This window comes from Mobula hypostoma, chromosome 1 (genome assembly GCF_963921235.1).
Source record: "Mobula hypostoma chromosome 1, sMobHyp1.1, whole genome shotgun sequence".
NCBI classification, from domain to species: Eukaryota; Metazoa; Chordata; class Chondrichthyes; order Myliobatiformes; family Myliobatidae; genus Mobula; species Mobula hypostoma.
In genome coordinates this window covers 82,938,537-82,956,852 of record NC_086097.1, presented here as the reverse complement: position 1 = coordinate 82,956,852, position 18,316 = coordinate 82,938,537, and the positions used below count along the sequence as shown (strand labels likewise).

Sequence of the window (18,316 nt, the reverse complement as noted above, 5' to 3'; positions counted from 1 at the left end):
AGGCTTCCCTTCCTCCACCATCAACACTGACCTCAACTGTATCTCTTCCATTTCACATACGTCTGCTCTTATCCCATCCTCCTGCCACCCTACCAGGGATAGGGTTCCTCTTGTCCTCACCTACAACCCCACCAGCCTCCGCATCTAGCACATAATTCTTCAGAATTTCTGCCATCTACAATGGGATCCCACCACCAAGCACATCTTTCCCTTCTCCTCTTCCCCCACCCCCCCCCACCTTCTGCTTTCCACAGGGATCGCTCCCTATGCGACTCCCTTGTCCATTTGTCCCTCCCCACTGATCTCCCTCCTGGCACTTATCTTTGCAAGTGGAACAAGTGCTACACCAGCCCCTACACCACCTCCCTCATTACCATTCAGGGGACCCAAACAGTCCTTTCAGATGAGGTGACACTTCACCTGTGAGTCTGTTGGAGTCATTACTGAGTCCAGTGCTCCTGATGTGGCCTCCTGTGGATCAGTGAGACCCAACATAGATTGGGAGACTATTTTGCCGAGCATCTAAGCTCCATCTGCTGGAAGAATCAGAATCTCTCAGTGGCCACCCATTTTAATTCCACTTCCCATTCTCATTCCAATATATCAATTCATGGCCTCCTCTACTGTCTCGATGGGGCCACACTCAGGTTGGAGGAACAACACCTTACATTCCGTCTGGGTAGCCTTCAACCTGATGGCATGAACATGAACATCAACATCAATTTCTCGAACTTCTGGTAATGCCCCCTCCACTGCCCTCTCCTTCACCAGTTCCCCATCCCCTGTTCCTTCTCTCATCTTATCTGCTTGCCTGCCTCTGGTGCTCCTGACCCCTTTTCTTTCTTCCATGGCCTTCTATCCTCACCTATCAGAATCCCCCTTCACCAGTCCTGTATCTCTTTCACCAATCAACTTCCCAGCTATTTACTTCATCCCCCCCCCCAGTTTTGCCCATCACCTTCTGTTTCTCTCTCCCCTCCCCCACCCTTTATATCTACTCCTTCTCTTTTTTTTTCCTCCAGTCCAGTCCTGCCGAAGGGTCTAGGCCTGAAACGTCGACTGTACATTTTTTTTCCCCCGGAGATGCTGCCTGCCTGTTGAGTTCCTCTAGCATTTTGTGTGTGTTGTTTAAATGGAATGTTTGGAAGTTACATATATAATTTTGATGATATGTTTGGTCAGGATGCAAGGTTTTGATATCCAAGCTTGGGATACAAATCGCATCATGAAATTTGATCACCTTGAGTTTTTAAATTCTGACTAGTGTAGATGGAAGCAAAATATCACATTACAATCAGATTTCCTGCCTCAAAGGACAGGATTTTCTATTCTCAGTCTTTGATGTTTTAATGTATTTTTTATTGCTGATTGTTATATTTTAAATTTAAATTAATATCCTTTACTGGCAAAATAATAAAATTTAATAATAACATTCTATCATCTTATGGAGTGCATAGCTGGTTGTGACTTTCTACCTAGTTTGCCACTGAATAATGCCTCTAAACATACGTGTTGCATTGTTGTCCACAATTTTATTCAGATTTAAAATCAATTAATGTACTTCTATAACCAAATGATACAAACAATATATAAGTTGCACAGATCATTTGTGAAATCAGTAAACACATTTTACTTAAATTTAATCTGATTAAAATCTGAAGGCTAAAACTGTCATTCACATGTGATTTATATAGAATATATTCCTATGATAATATTCTGTGATGTATTATACAGAGTTGGACCATATAATATAAATGTTTGTAAATTTAGAACTGTAACAACAGATCAGACATATACGATGCATGAGAATTCTGCAAAAACTATATTTATCTACCTGTAGTATAAGGAGTTTTGATGAAAGCAATTTTTATTCAGAATTCCCAATCTTAAGCATCCACGTTTGAAAATGGAAAATGTTACTTCATGCCATTCCTTCCTTAAGCAAGTTTTTATCATGAATACGAGAGTTACAGCACTTCAGGAATTTGTAAGTAAATTGCTGTATTTAACTTGTATGATTCACAATCAAATAGCAGCACAGGTTATTCATTGACCAGCCATCACGGGGTCAATCTGAGGTTTAAAAATACTGCTTATGATTGAATCGGTTTTTCTTTCTCAACACATGGAAAAACAAAAATGGCTGACGTTCAGACGATCCCATCTGAAAGTAATCACATTCTCAAACTTGCATCTCAGCAAACAGAAGTGCAAGAAAATCACTCAAGTATGTTCACTTTCATACAAAAATGGAGAATGAAGCAAAAGGTGGAAAATAAATATTGACAAATGAACTGTGATTGTGGCATTACAGAAGATGTTTTATTCTATCAATGGATGTTACACCAATTTACACATCAGTAAAACATAGAATCAATACATGGCCTACCTCTAAAACAATCAAATCCTTTCCTGTCTACATCTTTTATTCAATAAAACTGAGTAATATTTTTGATCATAAGTTGGATTTTTGGAGAAGTAAGTGTGAGGTTGCAAAATGTACACATGTACAATATAGTATAAATGAAGTGAATGGAACAATATTTTCTGTCTGAATAAGAGGACTTAAAGTCAATTAAGTTGTTTGACTACAGACATTTATGAACAGTATGCCTTATTCAGCTATTATTAAAGTATATGAATTACTTTGAATTTTTATGACATCAATAATCTTCAAAGGCAAACATGTATGATACCTACTTTTACTTTTACTTGAGATTCAGCACAGAGTAGGGTATTCTGACCCGTCAAGCTGTGCCACACAGTACAGTAATCCCCCAATTTAATCCTAGCCTAATCACGGGACAATCTACAATGACCAATTAACCTACCAATCAGTACGTCTTTGGACTGTAGGAGGAAACCAGAGCACCTGGAAGAAACCCTCAAGGTCACGGGGAGAATGTTCAAATTTCTTACAGGCAGTGGTGGGAATTGAACTCGGGTTGCCTGTACAGTAACACGTTGTGCTAACCAGTATGCCACCCCCACTAACTTTCAAACCCTCCTCTTCAGAGAATTCAAATACATCTTGCTATAAAATGAACCCTGTCTTCTTTTTCTAGAGAGGAACCTTTCCACTGTATTGAAGCATTCAGCTTACAACAGTTTTTATTCACTAATGCACTTTGCTTCATGGTCCATTCAATTAAACCTTTTTCTGGTGGGCCACGATAAATATTAAAAGTTCGTTGCAATTAGGTTATTATATCTTGTAGAATTACATTACAGGAGGAAGCCATTCACATGCCTCAGGATGTCTCCAGCACAAGGATATATGACATATAATTGTGAAATTCTCCTGGGCGTCATGAAAATGAAGTTAAAGGAAGCAAAGAAGGAATATAAACCACTAGAATTGTCCTGCTATCTTCCATATTCGCAACATACTAATTCGGTTGGCTTGTTTTTTTTTACATGTAAGAAGGGTCTTTCATCATTAAGTATTAATTATTTAGGATGTGTCTGGCCCAAACTTTGGCTTTGATATTGGCAAATAAAATTGCTATCAATATGACTCATCTTGGAGCTAATGCTTGTTGAGTACTTTGGCTTCATTTAAATATTACTATTGCAGATAATAGGCTGCCATGTTGGTTAGCATACTGCCTTCTCTCCAGAAGCTGGATTGAATATTGAGTAGACAGAAGGGATAAAATGCCCGGTTGCAATTCTCTGGGAATGCATATCCTGATTTGGAGCAGCTGTGGGTTTCAAAGATATTCATTATTTGAGTCAAATTTATGTAAGAACTCATGAATGTCTGGTGTAGAAATCGGAAAAGAGTAAAGGAAGCCTGTTCATATGATAGGTTGATTATATCCATGAGTTTCTGGTATGGGTTCAAATTTAACTACTGTTAGTTAAAGTTTTAGTACTTACTATAAATAATATTTTTGAAGATAGCCTCACCCAGTTCCACCTGGGTTAAAAATAGAAAATAGAAAACTTCCTATAATTTGGCACTAAAGTGGCAAACTCAATTTGCCATAAAGGTGTGGAAAGTGAAGGAAAAAATCATCTGGGTATATAATAAAGTGCTCTTTGAAGTTTGGGTTAAGGCACATTCTTTGGGCAGTGTAGAGGAAGAACTAATTTCAGACAGTGATGAAACTGACCAAGGATAAAGCTAATTGCTGCCTTATTAAATATTACAGAAAATAAGAGTTAAATTTTCTAGTATTGATAGATTTCACTAAGGCAAGCAGAAAATTCCATGCACCAGAATATCTGAATATTTTAAGAAGTGCCTGGTAACCAGTGCTACCCACTAACATGGGAGAACATTTACTTTTGTTTCTCAGTTGCATTTTATACAGAAAGCTGAATATAAATATTGCTTTATCCAAGAACTGGGCACTGGGACATTACAGCCCCTTGCATCATTTGATCATAAACCATTCAAAAAAACGTCTCCTCACCTGACCATTTTAATTACATTTGCATCGTAATATTTAGTTTAAACTCCCTGCCTGACTCATTATTCTACTTGGTAAAGAAGAGAATGATCTTTTACCCTGCTTACAATCTACACTTCCACTTAACACTTAAGCTTATGCCAGAAAAGTGTGGAAAAAGTTCTGCTAGCTCCTGAACACCTCTGGTATTGGCTACCACCCTGTGGCAATAGGTAACATTATATAGAAGCCCAGAAAGCTCTGGTGAGATGCATCCGAACATTTGCTAGAGACAGAGAACACACTCACTGCTTAAATTTTAAATATTTCAGTTGGGTCAATAGCAGAAGACAACTTTCGATAGGCTTCTCTTTGCAAGTGCGACAACAATTAAACAGACTACAGCAACCAAACTGCAATTGCTGCTTCCTTGAAAATCAAAGGAATCTGCCATAGATCTAGTCATACCTCATTATGTCAAAGTGCACGAGCCTCTACCATTATCATTTTGTTTTATTCTGGACAAAGTTATCTTAATGACCACAACACCAGGGTGAACTTTTGATGACAGTCCCAGCACTATAACATTAGTTCATGTTTGATCTGACTTTGAAGGACCAGCAATTTTATAGATTGCTCAGAATCAGTGAATAGGTCCTCCTTACAGTGAGTCTATAAATGAGTGGGAAAGATCGCAAGAAGTATTGATATGATGACCTAAACAAATCTTTGCTGAGATTTGCAAATTTATAAGATTAGTCCATAGATTTGTTGAATTTGATATAATGATAGACTAGACAATGCAATATTCACAACAAAAGTACAATTCAACCTAAAAATTTAAAATCATTGCATGCCACATTTGGTTTTGGAAAAGACTTTTAAAAAAAAAATTCAAACCAGTAAAATATCAAATAGAATGGAGTGTACAATTAAAGAAAAGTTAAAACAGAACACCTTTTTTGTACATTTTTTTTTCTCAACTGCTTCTGGTATGTGTAATTGAACTAGCATACTGAGCGGACTTCGACATTACGTAGTCCAAGAGCACCTGGTTGGAAATGTTCAATAGTTTGAAAACAAAAGTCAATTATGTATTTTTATGAAATATAAATGCTGTTTTAAAGAGACTACTTTGCTAGCAATAGCTGGTAGCAAACAAAAAACTATTTATAAAATAAATTGGCAATACTTTCCTCAGTCACTGTGTCTTGACATTGTGCATGTTGAAGATCTTCTGGAAGATATTTGATTATGCCGTTAATAAGGAACAGATAAAATCTATAAATAGTTTGTGCAATAAACGGTAGCTCAAAGAACTTCTGCACCATGAAGGCAGTTAGAGCAAAAAAACAATTAGTGACAAAATGCTTAATTTGCTAAGAACATAATGTACATGGCAATACTATAGAAATGCATGCCAAAATGTACATACATGCCTTCAACTGTTGATCTTCCAGTACAAACTTGGCAATTTTAACCATTTCCAAGATGAATCTATAATATTTATCAATCTTACATGGTTATTTGTTGAATAATATTGTAATTTATTTTAAATTTGAAAAATTGGCCTTTACATATAATTATTATATAGATTTTTAAAAAAATATTCTTTGGTGATGGCAATTTAGTTTAAATATAATGTACTTATAATTGTTTCAAAGTATGTTTGAGTGACCATGCCAGCAGGAGAACAAATACTAACACATGATTGCTTAAGGTGGCTGATCGCATAACTCACTGTGATCTTAAAGCTCTAGCTAATCGAAATCTGCATTTCTCAGCCATTAGCAAGGGCTATATGAATTTGGCATGGTGCACGTTATAGTTTTTGCCAAAGTCTGAAGAATCAAAATCATCCCAAAAATAATTTTCATGTGGGAAGATGCACATGGTTTCAGTAAATTAATAAAAATGTGTTACACTCTTTACACACTCTATAAAGATTAACTATATATTTACACTTGCAGAAACTAGCATTATCAGTGGTGTAGATTAAGCACTGCCACCTCTTTGTAAATTAGGCACTACAACGTTTTGTTTCCTGGTTTTAATGATAATCATTTCTTTTTTGCAAAAATGTTGAATCTTTTTTCTTTGTCCTTTTTGCCGGGACTCGCTTCTTGACCAGTCACAGAGGGGAGAGGGAGGGTATGTCCCCTGACATCTCCCTGATGTGGACTCTGTGGATTTTTATGTTCCGCAATTGCTATGTTGAGATTGTGGATCCAGTTGTGCATCTCCTCCTGCAAAAGTAAAAGAAATTTCCATGAGTGCACCACTCAGCTTTGTTATCTGTAGACGTGAGAGAATCAGTTGTGGGGTTTCATCCATGCCAATGGACCAGATGTTGCTTGAACCAGCGTGTACCTTGTGGTCCATCCTCACACTAATCTTTCAGCACCTTGTGCTTTAAATCAAACCCTAAGACTTGTTGCTGCAGTGAAGCTGTGGAGCAGTCTGTGAGCAGTGGCTGGGCAACGGGCAGAGGACCTGCATCCCCATTGCCTCTGGTGCTATTGTTGTCAGGGCTTGATGATGACTTGTCAATGTATCTGATGATCACAGGGTCTTAAAAACAGTTTGCAAAGTTTGAATTAATAAGGTATATAATTTTAAAATAGTTTTATTTAAAACATACTTAAGTGATAATGTTTGAAAATCCTGTGCTTTGGAGGCTTGTGTGCCTCAATGACCTGGAGAGCTATATTGGCTGCAATCAAAGCATTATGCTTTGGCTTTTGGTAGGGTCACCCATGCCAAACAGGTCAAAGGGTAGAGGCCAGACTAAGAGTGGTCCACTAGTCCTCCAAGTTCAGGGAGTTCAGCTCAGGGCCAATAACCCTGACTGGTAAACCAAAGTTGTTATGGAAACAGCAATGAAGAATTCCTCTACATCTGAGTGCAATGGTGTTCCTGAGTCTCCACCTGGGACTTGAATGAGTGTTAATAGAGAAAACTGAGAGGAAGCTACTGACATGATGAAGGAAGCCCTGATCACCACCAGAGATGGAGGACCTTCATTGCTGCCCTAAATGCCGGTGGTATAATAGACAGTAGCAATGTTTGGAAATAATTTATAAGTAAAAGAAATAACTTTCCTTCATTTAAAACTATGGGTCCAAATATGACAAGTATCCAACTGTTCATCCCAGTAGTATATCTTATCCCTCAGCTCAATACAATGCAGCTCAGCCACTGGACTCAGGATTGGGTCCACTGGCGGAGTGGAATCAGCATGTATATGATTTCCATAGGCTTGAAATTCTAGACAGTGACCAGCAGCCTCCATGAAACCACCACAAACACAAGAGATTCTGCAGCTGCTGAAAGTCTTGAGCTACACATACAAATTGCTAAAAAGTTCAGCATGTCTGGTAGCATCTATGGAGGGAATAAACAATCAACGTTTTGGGCCGAGACTCTTCATCAGATCGGGAAAGAAAAAGAGCAGCAGCTAGAATAAGAAGGCATGGGAAGGGGAAAGAGTACAGTTAGCAGGTGATCGGTGAAATCAGTTGAGGGGGAAGAGGGATGAACTAATAAGCTGGGAGGTGATAGGTGAAAGGGGTAAAGGGCTGACGAAAGGGACTCTAACAGGAGCAGACAGTGGACCATGGAAAAAAGGGCGGGACATGGGGAAGCAGAGAGGGAGGTGATGGGCAGTTGAGAAGGATTGTGAGAGTAACCAGAATGGGAAATGAAAAAAAGAGAGAAACCGGGAAGGTGAATAATTAACAGATGTTCGAAAATGGATACATATGCGATCAGTTTGGAAGTTGTCCAAACAGAATATGGGGTGTTACTCCTCCAACCTGAGTGTAGCCTCATTACGACAGTAGAGGTAGCCATGGATACGCATGTCAGAATGGGAATGGGAAGTCAAGTTGAAACAAATAGCCACTGTGAGATCCTGCCTTTCGTGGCAGACAGAGCAAAGACACTTGACAAAGCAGTGCTCCAATCTGCATTGGGCCTCACAGACGTCAGTAGTAGAGGAGGCTACACTGGGAGCATTGGATACAATAGACGACCCCGAGAGACTCGCAGGGTGAACCTTTGCCTCTCTTGGAAGGACTGTTGAGAGCCCTGAATGGTGATGAGAGAGGTGGTGTAGGGGCATGGATAAGTGCCAGGAGGGTGATCTGTGGGGAGTGCTGAGTGGGCAAGGGAGTCACACAAGGAGTGATCCCTAAAGAAAGCTGGCGGGGGTTGGGGGCCTTCATCCTCCAATGTCTATGTTGACTGTCAAGAACCTATCTATACTAATCTTATTTACCAGAATTTGCATTTAGATTATGAGAGCACTCAGTCCTCTTTTATTGTCATTTCTAAATGTATACATGCATTAAGAAAAGGTACAATGTTTTTCTGGCGTGATATCACAGAAAACAAGACAGACCAAAGACTAACACTGACAAAACCACATAATTATAACATATAGTTACAGCAGTGCAAAGCAATACCATAATTTGCTGAAGAACAGTTCATAGGCACAGTAAAAAAAAACAGTCTCAAAGTCCCCGAGTCGATCGACTCCCGAATCCCCGATAGCGGCGGCAAAAGGGAGAAACTCCCTGCCATAAACCTCCAGGCACCGACAACTTGCCGATACCTTGGAAGCAGCTGACCACAGCCGACCCTGAGTCCATCTGTCCGAAAATTCCAAGCTTCCGACCAGCATTTCCGATACAGCCCCCCGAGCACCATTCTCTGCCGAGTGCCTTCGACCTCTCCCCGGCCGCTGAAACATGCAAAGCCAAGGATTTCGAGGCCTTCAGCTCCAGAGATTCCGGTTACCACACAGTAGCAGTGGTAGCAAAGCAGACATTTCAGAAGTTTTCCAGATGTTCCACTATGCACTCGCGTCTGTCTCCATCAAATCAGGATTGTGCACTGTCCCCTACTTGACAGATAACAGATATTCATCACCGGAGAGGCCGCGCGCACTGTCGTCGCACCGCCATCTTCTCCCTTTGCTATGTTCATAGCTTGCTATGCCATTGTGTTTCAAATACTCTTCGAGATAGTTCTTCAATGTTGTGAGACTATCGACCTTTACCACCTTCTGTGGCAGTGTGCTCCAGACTTCACTAGAATCAGGCTGAAAAATTTCTTCCCCAGATCCACTCTGAACCTCTTGTACTTATCTAAACCCTATGCGCTCTGGTCTTAGATGCCTCCACTCTAGTTATACCCCATATAAAATCTAGTATTAACAATAGTCATTATATTCACCTACAACCTCTCTGTATCACTGCTTTCACTCAGAAAGTGAGCACTAGCCATGCGTGCAATAAAACTTTAGCGGCTTTGACTTGTGCTCATTTGTGAAATTCCTTGCACTTATCATGCTTTTCAAGTACGGCACAGAACATGAGTGAACCAGCATGAGCTTTCCCACAAAATGTGCCAAGATATTAAACTGCATATTACTGTTTTTTTTTCACATCATGTAAATGAAAGAATTTTTTCCTGGAGAGCGACAGAATAACTACTGGCTCTGGGATATTTTGCTTCACCCTGAATAGTCAACTGGCCGTGGGTTGCCCTTGGACTGCCGAATACATGGGATGAAGTATTAAAGTGACAGGCAACTAGTGGCTCAGAGTTCACTGAATAATGAACTCGAGGTTAATGAATCAACATTTCTACCTGAAAAAGTACTTGGGTCCTCAGACGATGGAAAATGGTGAGGTAAAATTTCCATTTTCACGGTCCCTACCAGCGCTATTTCAATTGGTTGAACTTACTTTCACACTCAGCAACTTCTTAAAGTCCATAACTTTCTCTAAATCCTAAGTGTGCCTATGAAAACTTGTTAACTGGTTCATAAAGGCAATCATGAAGAAGGCATGGCGGTGGTTTGATTTTCATTGGGAGCTTGAGAACTTTTGGTTTGTCACCAAAGACTCTTAAAAATTTCTGCAATATACAGTGCAGAGCATTATGAATATTTGCACCACATCCTGCTATGGAGCCTCTGAAACGCAAGAGACTGCAGAGCATTGTAGACTGAAATGACCTGGCATAACCCTATCCATCATTGAGGGCATCTGCATGAGGCAGGGCCTCAGGAAGGCAGCATCTATCATTAAAGACCCTCACCATTCAGGATCACCACTTCATTTTGCACCGTTGGGCAAGGAGGTATGGGAGCCTGGAGGCCCACACACGATATTTTAAGAACAGCTTCTTCTGCTCTGCCATCAGATTTCTGAGAAGTCCATGAACTCTATCTACCTTGCTGTTGGTCTTTTGCACTATTTATTTTGTAAGTTACAATCATTTGATGCCTCTCACTGTACTGCTGCTGCAAGACAATACATTTCATGATACGGATCAGTGATAATGCACCTACTTCTGTTAAGGCTGCCACATTGTAGGATACAAAGGATAATTGTTGCACTGAGTCTCAGCCCTCCTGCCTCACCTCTCTATCTAGTGCATGGATAACTGCATTGGGCCTCATTCAGAGTTGGAAATTTTATCACTTTTATTGTCAATTTAAAATCCAGTTTTGCTTTCACATGGTCCATTTCTGACAGTTCGCTTTAGAATCCCACAGTCCGTCACAGATATCTTGGCAATACTTTTTCCACCCTTCATCCTGTAAGGACTCCACACCACTCTGTCATTTTCTCTGCTCTGTCACGTTTGTTCTGAGCCCAACACCATCCACTCCAGTACTTCTGGGATGACTTCTGATTTCCTTAAACACAGTTTCCTTTCTCCACCAATAATGACACAACTCCCAGCTGCTTCTATGTCACTTCCCATAGTTCTCCTTCCTCACTCCTGTGACCAAAATCTTGTATAATACTTCCCTTATTATCATGCAACTGCAGGAGATTCAAACTTGCCCTTTTACTCTTTGCCTTCCACCATCCAGGGGACCAATCTTTACTTCATAGCTATTACCTCTGACTCCATAATACCTGCCACATTTAACATAATATCACCACCAGAAACATGTTCTCAATTCTTCCTGGCAACCCAATGATTCCCTTCTCAAATGTCTTGCTCTTTCGTCTTTACTAAAACCCACTCACCACTTCGACCACTTTCCCATGGAACCTGGAAGATGCAGGCTTGCCTGTTAACTTCTCTCAACATTCAGGCACCCAAACCCCTTCCAAATGAAGCAGTGATTTACTTGTACCTTTTTCCATTTTAGCACAGAGCATTCAATGCTCACAATATTATTTCCTCTTCAATGGAGCATCCTCTACAACAAAGAAACCAGATGTAGATTGGGTATCTTTCGTGCAGAACCATTCTATCATTATAAACAAAATGGTAACCCTGAACTTTCAGTTGCCTGTGGGTTTAATTGTCCATGCTTTAGCCTTCACACTGCTCCAACCAAGCCTCACACAAGCTTAAGGAGAAGCCTCTCATCCTTCACTCAGGCTCATTGCAATCCTTTGGAATCAGTGTTGGATTCAACTATTTCAAGTGGCCAGACTTTCCAATTCATTATCAGCATTAGCTAGTTCTGATGAAGGTCACCAACCTGTAACATTGACCAACGCCTGCCTGCCTGCCTGTCTCTCTCCTGCCTGACCAGACCAATGTTCTAGAATGCTCGTTTACTTTGGATTTGCAGAGTGTGGTGGAGGAGATAGCAGTGCGACACAGCTCGCAGCGGCCACTCCGGTGGTGATGTCTGTTATTTGTCAAGTAGGGCGCCGTGCACAATCCTGATTTGATGGAGACGGACACAAGAGCACAGAGGAACATCTGGTGAAACTTCTGAAATGCTTGCTTCGCTGCTACTGTGTGGTCCAGAATCTCCAGAGAAGACCCCGAGTCCTCGGCTTTGCTTGTTACTCGGCGGCCGGGGCGGGGTCGAAGTGCTCGGCAGAGGATGGTACTCGGAGGGGCTGGTCGGAGGCTTGAAATTTTCAGACGGACTCAGAGTCCGCTGCGCTTGGGTGCTTCCAATGGTGCTGCATTGGCGAGTTGGCGGCGCTTGGAGGTTCATGGCAGGGAGAGTTTCTCCGTTCTGCCACCTCCGTGGGATGATGAGTCTATTGGGACTTTGAGACTTTTTTTACCGTGCCCATGGTCTGCTCTTTATCAAATTATGGTATTGCTTTTCACTGTTGTAACTATATGTTATAATTATGTGGTTTTGTCAGTTTTAGTCTTGGTTTGTCCTATGTTTTCTTGTGATATCATTCTGGAGGAACGTTGTATCATTTTTTAATGCATGCATTTTTGAATGACAATAAACGAGAACTGAACTGAAGTTCAATATTTTGTATCTCTCAGTTCCCTTCATGTTTTTCTCTCCTCAATTTTATATCCATCACTTTCTATCTACACCTCCTTTGGATATTCACCACCCTCTCTCAGCCAACACCACGACCTTCTGTGTCATCAGTCTCTGTAAGCCTCTTTCCCATCACAGACCAGCCTTTATTTTCCCCAATCCATCACTTCCTTTGCTTCTTAAACGTATTTAGTTTCTTTTTTTTTGTTCTGGTGAAATGTCATCAACCTGCAGTGCAAACAGATGTTTCCTGACATGCTGAATCATTCTGCCAGTTTTTGACTTTTATTTTATATTTATAATTTTGTTCTGAACCTATGATGCCTCCTTAAAATGATTGCTAAATCAGTATGAAGGCTGTCAGTGGATTTGTAATCATAAATTGCCTGAACATGACTAAACACCACGTTCTGTCCTCTTAAAGGATTTTTTAATGAGCCGGCAAAAGATATTTGCAAATATCCTGTATTCTCTACATATATATTTGGAAATGTCTTATAAAATATCACATATATACACTACACATTTAGCCTGAGAGTTTTTAATGAGGGAAAGTTTGAGCACGCTGCCACCAACCAAAGCTTGTGGGAGCTGCATCAGATCTGTCATCACGTGGGACATGAGATTAGCAGCAGCAAATTACAGACTGCTGACTGTGTTTCTCCACACAAAGAACATAACAAGGCCTTACCAGTTTGCAAATCAAACGTAATAGTTACAGACCGTTGTCTGGATTTTCCTCGGTAACAGTGATGGTATGTGGCCACAAACCGAAACCTGGTAGATCTCATTCTACTGTTTGCAAATTCGACAACTCCTGATGACAAAGTATCAGGCACTACAGAATTATCCCCACGTGAAGGAATGCCTCTTATGTCCTTTTCTGCGCCTGTGCAGAGTGTGCAAAGACCATCATGAATGTCCAGGGTCGTAGCCAGTTGTGGGGGTGTTGTGGAGAGAAAGCTTTATTCTCTCGGTTTTCCTACCTTTTCCTGTGTCTATTGCTCAATGAGTAAGCAGTAGAGTAAACATCACTCCACAATTGAATATTGAAAAAATTACAAAGGTGCCCATCATTTTTTAAATCTCACTGTCATTACAATGCAGCCAGTTACAATATATTTGAGTTTAACATCTGAACATTTAAATCCCACCAGATCAACTTAATCTCTTTAATGATTGATTAAAGACACAGCTAATGCCTACACACAACCCCCACAACCCTACATCTTACCTGTCTTATTCTCTTGAAACCTAATAAACTCTCTCAACACAACTCTTTCCCCATTTCCCCAGGTATTCACCCACTCTCAATTTTCCATGGTGTTTATCATTCTATTTTAAATATTTATTTATTTATTTAATGCTACAGTGTGGAATAGATCAATAGGTTCTTTGAGCCATGCCGCTTAGCAACCCCCGACAATGCTGATTTAACCTTAACCTAACCATGGTGCAGGAGGCGTGTATCCTGCACTGTGCATTTATTCTGCTTATTATGGTAACTAATCACATTGCTGGGGGCATTGTAAAAGCGGGACGAATAAATTACGTATTTCGTGACAGGTTGTAGCTCAGGGCCAGTAGAGCTCATATCTTTATTGACCACTGAGATAATGTTCAATAATGGTTAATTGTGCTAATTGCTAATAAAGGATCTAAATAGTGAATTTGATGCTTTGGAGCAATCATTGGAGCTGTGGGTGTGCCATGCAAATATAACAACTCCATCTGGGGTTGCAGGAGGGCGGCAATTTTGTTTAGATTTTGGATCAATTTTGCCACAACACACGGGATAATTCACAATGACCGATTAGTGTACCCATTGGTTTTTGGACTGTGGGAGGAAACTGGTGTGCCCAGGGAAAACCCATACATTTCACGGAGAAGATGCACCAACTCCTTACAGAGGATGCCAGGATTGAACACTGAGCTCCGTCGCCCTGAGCTGTAATAGCATTGTGCTAACCATAACATTACTGTGGTATCCACATGGACACTGAGATATTCGTCATTGACACACTCATTACTGGAATTGTCGAAAATGGACCAATAAAACAAATGAACTCCAAAAATATATAAGATCATTCCAGTGAAAAAGTATATTGATTTGTTAATCATCACTGGTGAAGAATTATTTTAATATTGCCAAAGGAATACTTGTTCTGAAGTGAATAGTTGAGGGTCAATATCACTTACCTCATCTCTGCCGTGGAACAGGTACTCGCACCCATTGCTCAACCTGAAACAAGCCCAAACATATATTGTTTCAAACAGGTACTTGCCTATAGAAGGACATTGGTAAAACATCATCAGCAAATACTCTATTTTTAGTTCTGCATTTATAACAAATAATTGGAAGGAGTTTAAAGGCTGTAACATAAACTGGAGACACAAAATGTACATAACCATCACAAGCTTTTCTATCCTGGCTCCTAATGTCGTCACCTATTTTAAATCTATGCAAATCCACCTTGCATCGGTTTTACTCTATAACAGAATCAGTTGCTTCCCATTAGAAAAATTACCAAATACGTGTGGACTTAGAAGAAAGAGGGGCAACATATAAGGGGAACCAAAAGACTTATTTTTCCCATCACTGACAAATATTCAGCAGGAAAGTGAGTGAGGCCTCCTTTAGTCGGGGTTGACCATGCATGCTGCATCCTGGCTGTCTAGACATGCAGGCCTGGCAATACCATGTGGAGAGACAGCTGTTGCCCATGTAGCAAGCTCCCTCTCTCCATGCACCTGATGTACCCAAAGGAATGGCAGAGACTGATACAGTTTGGTACCAGCAGCATCGCAGGAGTTGCCAATCAGCGTTGAACTCAACGTAGGGCTGCCCTTAGGGACTCCAGCTCTGGAATTTTCCCTCAGGGTTTACTCCCGAAGCCTTCCCCATGAATGGGTATAGCTGCAGGGCATCTGAGGTTTGAGATCAGAGTTCTCCTAGGTAAGCTGCCAACCACAGCTGACAAGCTCCATCTGCCCAAAGCACTGGTTTTGTGGCACCAGTGACACACCTTTGCCCCTTTTCCTGTTAGTAGAAACGTTTCCACCAGGCTGAGTAGCTAAACCATACATGTAGGTCAGGATCTGGACTTGGTTGTCAGAGGCCATTTGAGGTGCACGGTATGAATACTGCCAGTGCTAAAGGGCCACGGTAATTTCCTTCCTGTTCAGAATTCCTAAATAAAAGAATGGATCCATGCACTGTTTGGTCATCAGGGAAAAGAAAACAGTGTCTTTAAGAAGGTCTCAAAATATGCTTTCTACACACACACACACACACACACACACACACACACACACACACACACACACACACACTTACTTTGGAATAATTAAATGATGCCAAGGAAGAGTTGAAGACCTCTTTCCAAATAAAAACTATACTTCTGAATCATAGTCATCAATGATTTTAAGAAGTGTAAGTTTTATAAGACATGACACTTCAACAGAAAATATAACTGGGTTCCTAGGTCATATGTAAGTGGATGATATATCAGCAATATCATGCAAGACTGTAGACTACCTTCATTGCTTATTGTGGAATACAAAACACTTATGCAATCAATTATTTTGAGTTTTATACTTATAATTAATTTAGATCACTTTGTAGAGATCTGTTTCACCTTGACACGAACAAGTCTTTTTCTGTTAAAAAATTAAATCTACTGTGATTCAATGTTGTAAAACAATAAAACATGAAAATTTCCCAGGGGGTTAAATTCCTTTTTTTTAGGCATTGTATATGCAATAGTCCTCTATGGACCCTGTCTATTCTTTTTTCTGCCCCAATACAGCAAATATAGTGTGTATAATCAATGATCCTATCCTCCATGGGCATACCGTCTTCTCTCCTCTCCCATCAGGCAGAAGATACAAAGGCCTGAAAGCATGTACCGCGAGGCTTAAGGACAGCTTCTGTCTCACTGTTACCTTGAGCAAACCACTGATACTATAACATGGAATCTTGGCCTCACAAACTAACCGGTTATGATCTTGCACTTTGTTGTTCCCCTGCACCACACTTCTTCAGTTGCTTTCACACTTTATTCTGCATTGTTATTGTTTTACCGTATTCTGGCTCAATGCACTGTGACATGACTTGATCTGTATGAACAGCATGCAAGGCAGGGTTTTCATAGTATCTTGGCACGTGTCACAATAATAAACCAGTACCAATAATGAATACATAGCAAGGTCCCACAAACAGCAATTCATGAATGTTTTATGAGGTGAGGAATGTATGTTGTCCAGAGCACCAGGATTAAACTCTTTGCTCTCTTTCAGATGAGCTACATTAAATCTATTACTTTCACTGAGGAAACCAGGCAGGTTGCCTCATTATTAATCATCCAAATGATGGCTCCTCCAACTTAACCGCATTGGATTTTATGTGCTCAAATCCCTGTCATGAGACTGTACCCACAATCTTGACATTTTAAGAATACAAATGAAGCCATGTCTAAAACAGATACAGCCGCGGTGATACAAAAGATACTCATGTTTATTTTGTACTGAAAACAGGATGTATATCTAATATACACATCTGCAAAGTCAAAATTCAATACATAAACTGTATGCTCTAGCCAGATATTGCAATGCTTTTGGAGTATGGGTGGAAGATATTAATAAGACAGACAGGAGACGCGCAATTTTGTAAATGCTGTGACAAATTTGTTTAAGATTTTACAGTTATCTAATACAATTAGTTATCTAATATGCCTGAAATAATACTTGCTGGTTGACCTTCATTTGAACTTTTATTTGGCACAGCGAAACATATCCTATTTTGATGATGTGCATTTGCCAACACCTATACATTCCAGGAGCATAATGGCCTAGGAATGTTGTTTGGGATTTTTTTTTCCATTACCTCAGGTTCACATTGCTATTGTGGATATTGTCCCTCTTTGGGAGCTTAGCTGAATATTCCCATTAGTGATTTGGTTTGCATGATCTAATTCTGTTTCAACCATATGAGGAAAAAAAAACATCCTAACTACCATCCTACAACACAAAATCGGTGCAAAAACTTACATGAAGTGATGACTCACCGCAGTTTAAATACATGCTTTCTCTTCTTGTAATCAGCAGCCACTTCACAAATAGCATCTTTCAGATTCAGTGGGTCCTCTCCATGGTATGTTACACCCGCACTACAATTCTTTGTGTCTTTGTAGAAGTAAAATTCACCACTCTTCAGGGCACAGTACAAGGTGATCCATGACCTAAGTTCGAAAAACATTAGGGAAAAAATGTTTCTTTCATTAATAATCAGGCCATTCAATGCCAACTACTTCTGTGCTAGAATACGGAATGATGCTGAGTATAACTTTAATTGATTTCAACAGTTCCATTCAAAAAAAAGGACATTCTTCCCCTGCAAACCTTACAATTGATGTTGCATGCATACAGTATTTCTGGAAAAGGATTTAAACTGGTATTGTTATCTCTGTACATGAACTTTCCATCAGCTTACTGAATTGTAAGTAAGAATGGAAACGTGCCAACTCTGCCCCAAGGTACTGGAACTACTTGTAGTCCTTCAGTCCCATCCGGGCTATTACGGAGAGCATAAATGAGATGTCATTAATCTTCCCTGCTTAGACATTTCAGCACCAAGCAGTGC

General features: G+C 40.2%; 1 protein-coding gene across 3 annotated transcripts in view; it reads right to left on the bottom strand.

Annotated features, from left to right (window-relative positions):
* Positions 1–1,517: 1,517 nt before the first annotated feature.
* Positions 1,518–18,316, bottom strand: part of LOC134348431 (spectrin beta chain, non-erythrocytic 1-like) — a 334,104-nt gene continuing 317,305 nt past the window's right edge. For all 3 annotated transcript variants that reach the window (XM_063051822.1, XM_063051803.1, XM_063051812.1), the window contains exons 34-36: positions 17,742–17,915; positions 14,875–14,917; positions 1,518–6,643 (exon numbers count right to left, since the gene is read on the bottom strand). In XM_063051822.1, coding sequence (XP_062907892.1) covers positions 6,458–6,643; positions 14,875–14,917; positions 17,742–17,915 — 403 coding nt within the window. In that variant the 3' untranslated portion in view covers positions 1,518–6,457. The remainder of the gene's footprint in view (positions 6,644–14,874; positions 14,918–17,741; positions 17,916–18,316) is intronic.